This window comes from Genypterus blacodes, unplaced genomic scaffold, assembly GCF_046128005.1.
Source record: "Genypterus blacodes isolate CSIRO-AG114 ecotype Tasmania unplaced genomic scaffold, CSIRO-AGI_Gbla_v1 ptg000009l_1, whole genome shotgun sequence".
NCBI classification, from domain to species: domain Eukaryota; kingdom Metazoa; phylum Chordata; class Actinopteri; order Ophidiiformes; family Ophidiidae; genus Genypterus; species Genypterus blacodes.
In genome coordinates this window covers 346,713-361,629 of record NW_027466823.1, presented here as the reverse complement: position 1 = coordinate 361,629, position 14,917 = coordinate 346,713, and the positions used below count along the sequence as shown (strand labels likewise).

The window sequence follows — 14,917 nt, the reverse complement described above, 5'->3', positions numbered from 1 at the left end:
TCCAGTGCATTTATTTTATTGGTTCAAGATTTGCAGCATGGGCTCCATTACACACACACACACACACACACACGCACACACACGCACACACGCGCACACACGCGCACACACACACACACGCAACCACTGCAATCGCCTCACTGCAATTGTTAATTGAAACCATGGGTCGCCACTATTGGTTTGTGGAGCCAGGAATGGCAGAGGAGCTCCAGAGTGGCGCTGAGACATATGGTTATTGTTTTCCCCCATAACAGAGCTTGCCTTTCTCAGGAACCCACATATGACTGTAGCAAACTGCATGATTAGCTCTCCATAAGTCATCAGCTACGGAACGTCTTATCACATTGCTATCACCAGAGAGTTATTGTATGCACATCCTATCGTTCAGCCCTTTCCACACTGTCTTCCCTCTGTTTCTAACACCTCCTTATTGCCAAACAGTCTTTGTGATTTCCCAGGCTGAGGGTGTTGGTTCGTGAGGGAAGCGATGGAGGATTATAGTGCTTTGATAATTGATCTAAAACATTTGCTGTGCCTTCACTCTGCTGCTCTGCACATATGGATGTGATATGGTGACGCATATAGGACATACTTCAATGTTTAGGGTCATGCAGAGAACTGTTACAGATGTGTTGTTTCTATCAACAATAGCACAATACAATACTGTATATGATACTGAGAGGACACTGATCCTTATGTTAGTGAAGTCAGGGGTTACTGAGTTGATAAGGTCTTGTCATAAACATGAAAGCATGAGTTTCCGTCCCCATGGTGACTGAAGCTCTCTCCCAGCTCCCCTACAGTCCTTGCTCGTCTCAACTACCATATCTGAGGAATTCCTCATTAATTGAGGTAATATCTGATTTTCATGTAATCCATGTTCAGAACACATTACAAGTTCATAACAGCTCACACACACACTCCCTTCAACACACAGTCTGTGTTTGCTTAGTTATCATAATGGATGGCGTTACAAGTGATGAGTTTCATTTTCATATAGTGAGGTTATGCTTTCCTTGGCAAAGTGCAGCTGCTCTCAGCTCTGTAGAACATCATATAGACAAGAAACCAGAGCTGCGAGCGCCCATCTGGAGCCAGCACACAATACCAAGATGTGAATAATGTCTCGCTTAAGTTTTATCCTAAGATAGAGATCAAAATATAGTTTAGATACAGATCAGATCAGAATTGTTTCAGGTCATCCATGTGATATTTGGACCGATTCAGTTTTTACACGACCATTTCAAACTCACACAAATCAGAAAATCATGAGAAAAATCCTTATAATTTGTTCTGTTAGTCCAGACTGACCCTTGAATCATAGAATTTTCAGTACAAAAAGTCGAATTCAGCACTTTTGAGCTTCAATGTCAATGTCTGTGTCAATCAAGTCTTTCCTCATAAAGTCAGAGCGGCTCTATGTTGCTGCTTTAGTCAAAAGATCCATCAGAAAAGTGTTTATGTCTGGTTAATTTATATTGTACCATATAAACTAGTTGAATTCCATAACTAAACACATCTTCATGTTCCATCAATTAAAATGATTTTGTTGCATTAACTGTGCCATTAATGATTGAGAGAGAGAGAGAGAGAGAGAGAGAGAGAGAGAGAGAGAGAGAGAGGGGGAGAGAGAGAGAGAGAGAGAGAGAGAGAGAGAGAGAGAGAGAGAGAGAGAGAGAGAGAGAGAGAGAGAGAGGAGTTAGTTAAAGCCCTGAGCCCTGAGTCTCTGACGTAGCTGTATTAAATTCCTGAGGTTTTCACTTCTTTGGAAGGCCTGGAGCTAATTTGGCTTTTAGGCTTTCCCCTCTAATTCTTTGTGACTAATTACAGTCGTATTCCTGCAATTAAACTGATAAACTCTGCAGAGTTTGGCAGCGTTTGCAAAGAAACCACAGCCTTTCCACGCTGGGTCAGGGCACCACCTCTGCTTTGTGCTCTTGGGGAATCACAGCACGCCATCCTCTTCTTGATTCTTCTTACCGTAGTAAACACACTAAAAATAAAATCTATGTCGAAGTGAATTCTTTGACAGTCTGTCTCCTAGGCCTCAGTATTTATTGCCTCTGGTGACAATGCCAGGAATATCGAGCGGAGCAACCAGAGGTCAGACAGATGTTGCACATGAAGTAGGCAGGGATTCTAATAGTTTTGTCTGAAAAACCTAAAAACCCCATAAGGACATAATTCTGTTATCAGTAAAGAATGGAGTAGATTTACTTCTTACTTAAGCCCAAAGATGCTGAAATAGGACTGGATTCCTCCCATGAATTTGTTGGTCTTAATATTTAAACTGGGTCGGCCAGCCCGGCGTCAGCTGACCCCCCTGCATGCAGATAGGATACCTTGGGAGCAACAAAAACAGGCATGGAAACAAAATGAGGTAGGCTGTCTAGACCGTGAGCTTGGACTCATTTGGTTGTTGGGTTGTTTTTTTCAACACATGTGAATGTTTATCACTCTGAAATGAAGCATATGGCCTGAGCTCTGTTAATTGCCAAAAGGGTGGTCCCTCCTAAGTAGACAGGGCCCGCTTTCCTTGTCAAAAACAAATCAGAACTTCATTGCCCGTATATATATTCCACAGATGGACTTGCTGCTGCGACATCCTCACTTCAGTTTGGTAGCACTTTGACTCAATCAGAGGCAGTAAGCTTTAAGTTATTGCCCTCGGGCAAGTGTCAAACTGTATTATAGGAAGACAGCTGGTTTACTTGATTTTGGTGAGTGAGAGCAGGATGAGGAGTGAGATTGATCCATGGATCGGTGATTCATGCTTCATTGGACCTTCACCATGAAAAGAGAACTGATCCCGAGTCAAAGCTCTCCTGGTCCGGGCCAAAATAAATCAGGCCGCGGATACAAATGGCTGAAATGAGTTTCCATTGCATCAGGAGGCAACTGCTGCTCCTTCACACTGAATGGAAGCAGCGGAGGTGGTCTGGCCATCTGAGGAAGATGCTTGGTGCTCCTGGTATTCTAAGAAAGACCAAGTGTGAGGAGATCATGGGTCAGGGTTGGAGACAGGAGAATTCTACAGCAGGTCTAGTCTGGCCCTTGTGTGTGCTGTTTCAGTGACCTCGAGGCAGATCAGTCAGGGAGGGATGATGGATGGATGAAGAATCCATCCACCTTGAATGCTTCTGCGTGGTGTTGGTCTTGTTGTTTGCCAGGTTAGGATATTTGTTTCTTCTTTTTCACTGAGCGCTTTCACTTCTGGTCACTTTGAAAGTGACCTGCTGGTTTGTGATGACGCACTGTAACTGAGTCCACCCTATAAACACTGGCAACCAGACTCCATATTGCATGCAGGAACATGTGTGAAAATACTTGCAGCACATTGGTCTGAGCGCTGAAATAACAGCAGGATGCAGAATAAAAGGATGAGTTTCAGGGAGTGGGTTTAATTTTGGAACGGCCTGCCTATTGCTCTCTGTTTTATTTCTTGGGTAATCTCTTGCGTAAAATATGGATGAGCATGTCTGCAGAGAGTTTTATGTGCGTGTCATAATGGACAAAGAAGCCAGTGTGAGCAGAAGTCTTGAAAAGTCATAATCTAAATGAAATAAAAGAGATTTTACTGCAAAAAGCCAGACTGTGGCTGCTCTTCATCTCGTACTTCACTATTCTGTATGTCCCACATTAGCAGCTCGTTCCTTATCACGGCATCGCTGTTTAACACTCTTTAACACCGCCTTTCCTTCTCTTCAAGGTATCCAGCGGCTCAGAGATTTACTTTCAGCCGGTAAACTTCTCCGACGCCAGCCTGATCCAAAACGAGAGCCTTCCCCACGGCAACCAGCACCTCCTCTACTGGGCCCAGAAGAGGTACAGGGCGGTTACCTCTTTCTCTGAACTCAAGATGACTCCAGACATCTACATCAAAGTTGGAGAAGGTTTGTTCTAGAGGGATTTCCCAAACACAGCTTCAGGCTCTGCGGCTCACCTCCCCATTCCCCTCTGCTCGCATAGTTTTACTTAGCTTTTTGCATTTAAGCCCTGGCTAGAGTTTCACATGTTCTACTCCAGTGAACGTGTTTCTTCCCCACAAAAAGCATTCACCTTTTACGAAACAAAGCGAGAGAGAGAGAGAGAGAGAGAGAGAGAGAGAGAGAGAGAGAGAGAGAGAGAGAGAGAGAGAGAGAGAGAGAGAGAGAGGGAGAGATAGAGAGAGAGGTTACCAATGCTTATTCTGGGTGGTAGCTTACTTATAGCCTCAGGAGTTAACATTGGAACAGTCCAAGTACAAGGTTTTATCCCGGCTGTGTTAAATTCGAACAAATTAAATATTTTTACATTCTCTCTGATGTAGGGAACAATCTGCCACACAGTCTCTAACTATTGTATGTAAGAGAATTCCTAACTACATCATTTTTTTTTGTAAGATCATTTGTGAAAGAAGGACTCTGTGAATAAGGAGTTAATATTACTCCCACCAATTTGATACTTGAAGCATCAGGACAGTAATTCATCCGTTAGCTGGACAGCTGAGGGGTTGTAAATTATGACCTAAGTTTGGGAGCACTCCATTGGTTCCTTGCTTGAGTGCTGGCAGGCTTGAGAATCCATAATTGAGGTTTTGTTTGTTGTTTGTTTGTTGCGTGTGATCATGAGGAAGAGAGAGAGAAAACGCTTGGATGGATGTTAGCAGAGATATATTAAATGAAGGTTGATCAGTCTGCTAGCACTAACTAACATGATACATCATTACTTACTCATTTCTAATGTTGCAACAACGGCGTTAAGTCCCAGGAAGAGGCTGAGCTAATGTAACAGGAAATCATCAGTCAGAGGTGAGACACAGTGGAAGCCTTCCTGAGGTCTATCAGTAAGATTCGGGGGAGTCTGTCTGCTGGGAAGAAACACTGAGGGATTGTGGGTAGGCTGTGATTGAGCTCCTTACGTGATTCACCCATGGACCTCACTCCCTTCTGGCTTGTTGGTGAACCCCCATGTGTCCCATTCTGCAGTGTCAGCACTCAGGACAGGACGTGATGTTTTTAATGAGAATCAGAACATAGAAGTTGTGGCTCCTGCCTCTCTGTGACTCTGATTGGCTGACTCTCTCAGCTGTTTCCTGTTTTAATTTTTTGTATGGACAGACTTTTTGCTCTCTCAGCTGTTTCCTGTTTTAATTTTTTGTATGGACAGACTTTTTGCTCTCTCAGCTGTTTCCTGTTTTAATTTTTTGTATGGACAGACCTTTTGCTCCTCTGTTGTGCCAGCGTTGTTTGCTTCTCGTTCTTAGTTGCTATGAAAAACAGAGTGGTTGCTGAGGCTTGGAGCATTTTGGCTTCTGTCATTAAGCGCTGTGGTTTGGCAGCAGCTCAGGGTGCCATGTTTACCCCGAGCAAAGAGACGGCCATTTGAAGCCCCCCCCCCATTGTGTTTGATGCAGATACATCGGTTCCTGTCCGGGCCGGTGCTCAGGCTCAGTCCTCAGGTCTTTAAACTGCCATCAGAGCTCCAACAGAGGAAGGTGCCAACCCTCAGTTTACACTGTGAAAGCCTCTGTTTGCCAAATAAGGAAGCATCTGTCTCATGTTTTCTCTGCCACAACTGTTCGTGTTCTTTCAAAGACTACAACTATTCCCGGGGCAATTAATGAAGAGTTGATTTATATTCTATTTTATTTATCATTTATCCATTCCAACAAGCATTCTGACAAAACATTGAGCCTAGTTTTCCACACACACGTCTCCTTGTTCTATGGGAAGACCGATCACTCCATGTAGGACGAGATGCCCTACATGGCACATATCCACCAGCGAGGCATTGAACTCCTGCCAGCTGCATGGATGCTCTTCTGTAGCTGACCTTGTGCTTTGACCTCCCTGTGGTAGCGGACTAAAGAAAATACAGGTTTCTCCCTTGAAGGGTCAGGAATAGCATCACAGAACCCCAACCAGTAACAAAAACATCTCCCCTCTTTTAGATCCGCTGTTTTCCGACACCTGCAGGATTGATAACAAGTTTCTGTCTCTGAACTACTTGGGCGGCTACGTGGAGCCTCGGACATCAAAAGGTTGCGTTCTGTCGGGACCAGACAAAGACCAAGAGGTCCACATTGTTGAGCTTCAAGCCCCGAACTCCAGCAGGTAAAAAAACCAAACAACTCAAAGCAGCCAGGAATAATTCAAGCTTAAGGTCAAGATGCTTTCATTTGTCTCGGTGGTGTTTCAACAAAAGGAAAGGCAATAATTCAGCCATAGGTTTAGGCCCAAGCTGCTAGATAATCTCCTCACTCCCCCAGTGGGTTGATGCTCACCCAAAGGACTGCAGATGTGATGGTAGCCATGATGTATCTCATTATGGGGCTATCTGCTCTGTATTGCACATGTCCTGCTCTATTCTGGGAATGCAGCCAGCTTTTTAATCAGTTGGCCAGACACAGAGGGCATGTTAATACTAAGAAGATCAAGCCATCCAAGATTCTTTCTATCCTTCTTCATCTGTTTTCCCCTCCTCGTGTGCCTCTCTCCATGCAGTGCTTTCCAGGTGGACGTCATCGTGGATCTGCGGCCTTTTGGGGATGATTTCCCATTACATCGGAACGTTGTCTTGTTGCTCAAGTGTGCAAAGCCCGTCAACTGGGTCATCGAGGCCCACAGCGTGATCGGCAGACTGAATGTCTTGGTAAGCTACTTGGAGATTTGCAAGCTTTCCATTCAGAGATGTCTTTTCTTCTGTCTTCCTTTTTCCATTGCTGTGATTTGATGCAGTCCCATCACATCTGAAGCCGTGTCACAGCACGGGACCGCACCACAGAGCAGGCAGACAGAAATGTCATCACCTTACACTGCTGACCAAAGAATATGTCACACATGGACGTGTTGAGTCGGTGCCCTGCAGGACAGGGTGGGGATAACAGGCTGGGGTGAGAAGAGGAACTGTGAAATGTCATTGTGGCAGCTCCCGGGATTGTCATCACATTGGAAGAGCCCCGAGCAGGAGAGGTGCTGGTGTCTGGTTCAAAGCTATTAAACTTGCTTTTACTGTGCACAGAGCACAAGCTGCTTCCCATCAGGTAGAATATGAATTATGAGCGCTGCTGCTTCAGGCTCCACACTTTCTTCAGATGTGAGCACTTAGGACCTCAACGCCACACGCAGAAGAAAAACACCAGCAATGTATCGGGTTTGCTTTTACCTCGAAATAGGTTTGCTTATATGTCTTATAAATATACAGTATGTAAAGTCTCTGTTTAAGTCTTCCTCAGTGTTATTGAAGTCTCAAGGGCCCCTCAGGAGCTGCTGTTTATGAGACCTACATTCACTTGAGGAGAATACTCAACTGATGAATTAGCAGAAATCCATTAACCGTATTATTCTAGAGACGGATCGGTGTAAGAAGATCTAAAGGAGCCACTTATCAATACTACACTAGACATTAAAGCCTGAAGTCTGTTGGCATCTATTGTCCAGACTCATGGACCCCCACTGTGACCTCCATCTGCTGTGGTCTTGCATGCTCCTCGTCCTGTGCTGACCTCAGCCCAGGTGAAGCAGGAGGATGTGGTTTCCTCCGTATGGAACTCTGATACTCCTACAGGGCAGCCTCAGTCATGACGCTGCACGTTTGCCAGGCTCAGTGTGTTTGTGCAGCTGCCTGGTCTTTGCCGCACAGTAAATTAGTCAGGCTGTGTGAGTGTGATGCCAGGTCAGACCCAGGAACTTACTGTAACACACACGTTTGCTAATCCCTCTCACTTCTGATGTGTGAGCACACAAAAATAACCATGTGAGATGATGATGTTAAGGAAGGATCCCCCACTTTACAGCATCCTTTACAGCACACACACACACACACACTCACACACACACACACACACACACACACTTTAACATAACTACAACCTGCTAAAGTCATTTTCACATTTTTATGCTTTGTTTTCCAACCCACTTATATGAACACGAATGCAACATGAGCTGTAGTGGTTGGTTGAACATAGTGTAGATTCTGTTCTATAGTGGCCTCAGCTGTGAAGCGTTCAGATCAATTTCTAGTTTGACGCAAACACATTTAAGAAAGAAAGACTTTGTCTAATGGTTCTCGAGGCAGATCAATCATCCAGTAACACTCGGGTGGTGCTTTTCCCTGCTCTTACACACTCTGTTACACACTCTGTTACACACTCTGTTACACACTCCATTATGCCTCCACTATGGGTGTGGCATTCCTAATGTGGGTGTGCTATGAATATTCTGCTGACATTGTGCAACTTTGAGCTCCTACCGCCCGTGACAGCCAACTGGCGGACAAACCTCTTTCCCTTTATTTGCAGGGAAAGGAAGGAGGAAAATTAAAGTAAAACCGAAGCCAGGAGGAAGAAATTCTATACAATATGACCTCTTTGCTTTTTCCATGAAGAAAGCAGAATGTATTAGAGCGATGAAATGCAAGCTAAAGCTGGATGAAGTCATTAATAAATAGCTTTAATACGTAAGTGTGCGATTACATGCTTGATAAATAATGAAATGATTGAACCAGCTTTCAGAATAAAAACATCAAGAATGAGCCCTGAACACTGACAAATAACTATCGCCTCAAAAATACAAGTCCAGAGCTCACAGTGTGACTCTGATTCGTTGGACTTGTCTCAGCAACGCCCCGATTGTACACAATGTGGTTGTGTAACAGTAAATGATCCATTCACTGTGCCTAAGGTATTTATACTTCTCTATACTTACAGCTTCATTGTGGGTAGGTCAAAACCAAACAACTATACTGAATACTGAACAATACTCAAAATAGTTATCCTGCACTCAAGTTTCAATGTAAAGAGCAAGTATTGGAATATGTGTTGACTTTGTTCATCTTCACTTTGTGTGTGTTTGTTGAGTTTGTTATTTCTATTATTTTGATGAAAATGTGCTCGATTCTAGCTGACAGCAGTTCTACACGGTTGTGTAATCAACATTTGGACAAATTTCAACTATGTATGAGATATGATGGCCTCGTAAAATGAAAGTCAAGCTGCTGCAAGAGGGCAGGTTCTCGACAGTGTTGCTCAAGAGCTTCAATGTGTGGGAAATGACTGTGAGAGATCCTCCTCCCTCGCACTGGGGAGGGTCTGCCGCAGAGAAGAACACCAAATTAACAAGGAATTTTAGGAGACAGCTATCGTGTCGAAGTCTCAGTGTTGATTGAGCTCTAAAACGCCCATCGCCGCACCCACATCACTCATATGGAAGCTAATAAAACACAGAAGTGCACACAAAGTTGAATGTCTGTCACAATACCTGAACCCAAAGACGTGAGGGCGTCATCACTTCACATCAACAGTGGATGGAAAACTGTAATAAAAGAATTAAAGATAAATTAAGAATCAACTTTGATAGGTTAGTATATTCTGTCATACTTTGTAAATGCCATATAAACAGTATATACACACACACACAATATGTAGTATATGATTGCTCCTTCAGCCACCAAAGGAGCACCAATGCATCACTGTGAGCTGCAGAGCTAGTGAACCTAATTTGCTGCAGCAGTGGAGCAGCTTTGTGTTTTGTGTACATAACATGATGATAAGAAGGAGCAGAGTTAGCATTAGTTAGTTAGCTCCCATCGCTCTCCCTCCATCTGTGCCTGATAAAAGAGCCTAATAGAGCTGCACAGTTTATACATTCTCACATGTTGAATCATAGCCACAGTATTATCTTCTGCAATTTGTCAGCTGCATATGTAATTTGATTCCTCTCTCCCACACTCCTCTCTCCTGACCTACTGCACATATCTACATGAGCCCAAACACAAACACTTGAGTTGTGTCACTTTTCTACCATGCTGCAGATTCAACCCCTAAGTATTTAGATCATCGTCCATTTGTGCCTGTGGCCATGAGGTCAGCTGGTGTTCTTGAAGCTAAAGCAGCAGGTAGAACTCAACACCATATGTTGAGAGACATCCATGAAGTTATTTGGATGTTGTAATGTCTAATGAGGCTGATGTTGTTGTTTGGACACGGTTGATATTAGAGCCCGGCTGGTGGGAGGTATCAGTGAAGGAAGCTCATGTGTGTGTAAGGTGTGATACATTGGTTCTGACATTTTGGGAGTAAAAAATAACTAATCTAATATCTACATGATGGATATGAGAGTGCTGCTCAGTTTAAAGACTTATTTTGTTATCGTATGATCAATCAACAGCTGCGATCTCTCATGTCTTACATTGCAATCAGATAAGTAAATAATGTAATAAGAATGTGAAATATATGACGACGCTCCAGTGGAATTCTGCTTTATTGGGAAAGGGAATTTATGGTTTCAGAAGAAGCTTCATCAGTGGATCCACATTAAAGTGATTTTTAGGTGAAATCATGTTTTGAATTTGGGATAAATTTGCCTTACAGATGAATTTCTTTTTTTAAATTCCATTGTTTCAACAACAATTTGATGATTGCATGTCAACAAATGGTGGCATGTTTTGTAATCACTCTTCCTTGTTTCTTTGTCACAGACCTCTGATACTGCGAGTGTCAGTTACAACACGGAGAAACTCATGCAAGTGTCCAAATCCGTGAGGCAGCAGTTGCCGACGGGATCTCAGGAGCTGATCCAGTGGGCAGAGAGGCGTGGCTTCAGCCCAGTCACGTCTTACACCGGCACTCCTGTGGCAAACTTCTTCAAACTCCGTCTCAGAAAGCTAGGTAGACTCAACATCTAAACACATCCTCTTGTTTCTCCACTCACCATGAAGTGTTTCAGGGAACAGTGTCTTTGTTGAAGGAATGAAGAGAATGTGCAAGAAACCTATTTGTGCAGCTGCAACAATTCTGGTAATGACTAATACTGAAAACTTCTGTCTAGTGTGAAATTGTGAAAAGGTTTTGTAGCCATTGTCCTGTGCGATTACCCTGCCTGTTAAACTGCGCTCCCAAGGCGTTAACTGTCAACCGTGTGACTTCCAGATGTAGTGGATCCTCTGGAGAGCGTGTTGCCGCCAGAGCTCTCCATCCTGCTGGACTCCGGCTCTCCCCCAGGTGCAGGGAGCCATGTGCGCTCCAGGCTGCCCTTTCCCTCTCCCCCATCCATCGCAGAAGGCCCGCCTTTCTTTCAACTGCCCGGCTTGCTGGACGAACATCCCTGGAACAGCAGGGAACCTGAGGAGACCCAGGGTGTGTTGAGTGTTGGCCTCACTGTGCAGTGTGAAGAGACCAGGATTGTGGTCAGCATTGACAAAGAGATTCTGCAAGTGAGTAAACAGCAAACCTTCATCATGGAGCAAAAACACATAGAACTATAACAGATGATCATTTTGATTATAATTTGAATTATTCAATGTTTTTATCATTACCCTTAAACTTATGAAAATGGATGATGTTTGTATCTGCACCTGTTGGTTGGTAAGTTGCTTTGTTAGCAGGATAACTATTGATTTGTGGTGCCAATCTAGATTCAGGAATTAAAACAAATAGTCACTTTGTGTCATTGGTTTATATTCAACAGAGAAAAAAAATGATACTGAACTGCTGAACTGAAGTATTTTGGTCAGCACTATAAAAAACTAAATTGTGTTTCAATGCCCAGACCTGCGTCAGATATTGGCTTTTGCACACTTTTCCATCTTTGCTAAAGACATAAAGAAATGTGACAAGAAGAACAAAATCACATTGGACATCCATGCAGGGGACAGCAGGCCCTGGATTCATGAAGACCTCCAGCAAACTCTGCTATAGTCTGCATGATATGCCTGGAGGATTGTTGAACTACAACAAGCAGGAAAACTCTTGATTAACATGTGGAACCTGCTGTTGTGATCATGATCGTACTATTCATCATATTTTCACGTCTCAGGTTCACAAACCTGGTTGGTAGTAAGATGGGAACTCTCTGTCTTCCTCTTCTTTGCTAATGTCACTCTTGAAGGTTGGCATGTAATGTTGACATGGGCAGGACATTTCCAGCGTTTGGCATCAGAACAGAGGATCACACAGTCAACCCACATCACAGTGTGGAAACTGGCATCGGCTGTAATTAGGAGACGTTGGGTTTGGAGCTGAACCGCGTTGTGGGATTTGTTTATTCCTGGGAATCACTTTGAACCCTTTTTACAATTCTAAAAGTGAGTTAATAAACTATTATTATTATTTTGATCTTTATCCAGTTTTTCCCCATTTCTCAGGCAAATAAATTGAACAATGCCAACCTCACTCTGCAAGACCCAGAATGCAAAGCCAGAGTGAATGCCACCCACTACACTCTGGAGACCCCTCTGCATGGCTGTCAGACCACACCGTTCCACATGCCTGCCAGTACAACCTTCTTCAACTCTGTGAGTACAATAGACATTAATACATCTGCTCTGAACCCAGTCTCATGCTGTGACCAACGGCACCATGTGTGAACTAACGGGTAGAAACAAGTCAAACGTTTCAAAGCCGTTCTGCTACTTTACAATGTCAATACAAATATAGCATCTTACCATCATATTAAGACAATGATGAAGACTTATTTAAATGAAATATCTCTTTGAACCTCGACCTCTGTCAGCCCCAGTCGTCTGTATTCATATGGAATCTGTGCACCATATTTATTCTAACAAGCAAGGATGGATCACTTCCTGTCTGACCTGGTGGAACTTTCCTGGGGAGACTTTGGAGGGACACATTTTAAAAACACTGGGTGCTTTTCTAAGGTGGCCTCTCTGCGTTTGGACTTAGATAGACGGATAACCCAGGTCTTGTTGTTCAAACAAATCCATTTGAATTTTCTAGGCCCCTGTACTCCTCTTTAGCTCTGAGTCTTATGTGGTATTTGAACTTAGCAGTGGAACCAATGGAAGGTCAACAGACATGTGAAATAGATATGAGAAAATAATTTAATATACTCTGATTTACATCCTGATTCTCTTCAAAGCACCCTGTTCTCCTCTCAGAGCCCGACCTGCCTCTGTTCTATTGAGAAATGCATTTGTTTACGTAAGATGAGGCCCTCTGTTGAAATCACAGGACAGTCCCACATTTGAAACCCAAGGCTTTGGTTACAGAATGTTCTGACAGCTTCTCTATGAGACTCCAGGTCTTTGTGCTGACTGGACAACGCCAATAACAAGTGGACCTATGGAAAAAGGATCCTGTGATATGATTTTAGTGAAAGTGTTACTTTCACTTAAAGTGGCCGACTGTGAGTGAGTTATGCTCTCCTGTGTGTGTGCAGGTCCTGATCAGCCACAACTTGAAGAACGGGAGCGGTGGGCCGCTGGATTACGAGGACATTCCGTTTCTAAGGGGCTCCACGAAGGAGTTTGACCGGACAGACAGTGAGCCCACAGAGCACCTGTCCCCCATAACGGTAAGACAGTGGAGAGCAGTACTTTACGGTAGGATAGGAGATGACAGGTCAAGAACACTGAGGGACCACAGGTCCATGTGACTCACACACACACAGTTGGACCCATGTTCCCCAGTCCCCCCTGGCTAGTAAAGACTCATCTGGCTTCGGCAATATCTGTTTCTACGATGTCTGTTTTATTAACTGGACTTCAAACATGAATTCTCTGCTGACTTACGTTCCTCTGCTTCATCCAATCCACCCGCTTCCTCAGCCAAGGATGTTCTGTGTTCATCTCTGAAGGTTTACTAAAGAAGTTATGAACCAATTCTCATGAAACTTGGGCAGTTTGGATGTGAAGCAGGGATGAACTCACTCCTTTCTTGTCCCAGTCAGTCTCTGTAATAACCGCTGTAACATGTTAAACTGTTGTGTCATAGAATCCTTCCCTCATCCATCCACATAGTCACACCCTAACTTCATTTCCTGCCACTTACATTTTGTCAAGCCAGCTGTTTGTATCTCCTTTTTACTATTCTGGGTCATTTATCACACAATATAGCACGTAGAGTGTCTGGACCCAACAAGACAAAAGCTTTTATCTTTTATCTTATCTTATCTTTCTCATCTTATCTTAAAATCCCCGGGCTGGCAAAGTTGAGTGGCTGTGGTTCGTTCGTCTAAAGTTCTGTAAATCACAACTTAATGAATCTATTGTAACCTAAGTTGGTGGACACTGCAGTCAGTACTTTAAAAAAAGAGAAACCTCTAATGACCTGATGGTGGCGCTATAAAAACAACAGTTGCCGACACAGATGATGTGATTGGTCAGTCGTATCTGCCCTCATATGGTCGTAAAGCTGTCAATTCAGGCTACATAACACAGGGGGGGATGGTGGTCATTAAGAGCCGTAGCCACATTTAGAGGACAGTTGGGCCTTGGTGGAGGTATGCACTCTATTGCGTACCCATCTAGTTGTTCTGGTTTGTATCAAGTGTGTTCCTGTGTTCCTTCCTTTGCTGTGATGTGTCTTCATGTAACACAAGTCTTCCCGTCATGCGAGTGTGAGTGGAGGAGTGGAGTGGTGGAATGTGATGTCATTAGGCTGCTTATGTTGTTGTTGGCTTTGTTTTGCTCTCCCAGTTTAACTGCACATACCAAAAGAAGCGGGAAACCCCAGAGTTGCCTAAGAGGATCGCTCCAGGACCGGTTAGAGATCCAGACAGCAATGTGACGTTCAACATGGAATTTTACAATACAGGAATGTTCCGGAAGCCTGCACCTCAGACCTTGTTTACTGTTGCAGAGAACCAGCAGGTCTTTGTGGAGGTATGGATGCACCCTTTACATTTCAGTTTATATTTGTGCTGTGTAGATGTGGATTTTGCTAAATTAACGTGTTCATAATAGCTCACACACTACTGTGTTTACCTCCAGTTTCAGCTCTAAAACTACTGGAAATAACCAAAACATCCATATTAATGTGCTGATCACAATTCTGTTGATCATGAAAATCTGTTTTTAAGCTTCAAATACAGACGCTGACACCAATTTAACTACCAGTTGAGTTTCATCTTGTCAAATGCACTAAAACTGCTGGATAAACACAAGCAAAGCCAAAACCTCCATCGTAGATTAAAAAAGG

At 43.6% G+C, this 14,917-nt stretch overlaps 1 protein-coding gene across 1 annotated transcript in view; it reads left to right on the top strand.

Annotated features, from left to right (window-relative positions):
• The window catches only part of tgfbr3 (transforming growth factor, beta receptor III), a 58,112-nt gene that overhangs the window by 31,904 nt on the left and 11,291 nt on the right, over positions 1 to 14,917 (top strand). Inside the window, exons 5-12 of the mRNA XM_076158212.1 lie at positions 3,710 to 3,893; positions 5,933 to 6,095; positions 6,486 to 6,633; positions 10,459 to 10,648; positions 10,910 to 11,193; positions 12,124 to 12,273; positions 13,158 to 13,292; positions 14,416 to 14,601. Of these exons, the coding sequence (XP_076014327.1) occupies positions 3,710 to 3,893; positions 5,933 to 6,095; positions 6,486 to 6,633; positions 10,459 to 10,648; positions 10,910 to 11,193; positions 12,124 to 12,273; positions 13,158 to 13,292; positions 14,416 to 14,601 (1,440 nt within the window). The remainder of the gene's footprint in view (positions 1 to 3,709; positions 3,894 to 5,932; positions 6,096 to 6,485; positions 6,634 to 10,458; positions 10,649 to 10,909; positions 11,194 to 12,123; positions 12,274 to 13,157; positions 13,293 to 14,415; positions 14,602 to 14,917) is intronic.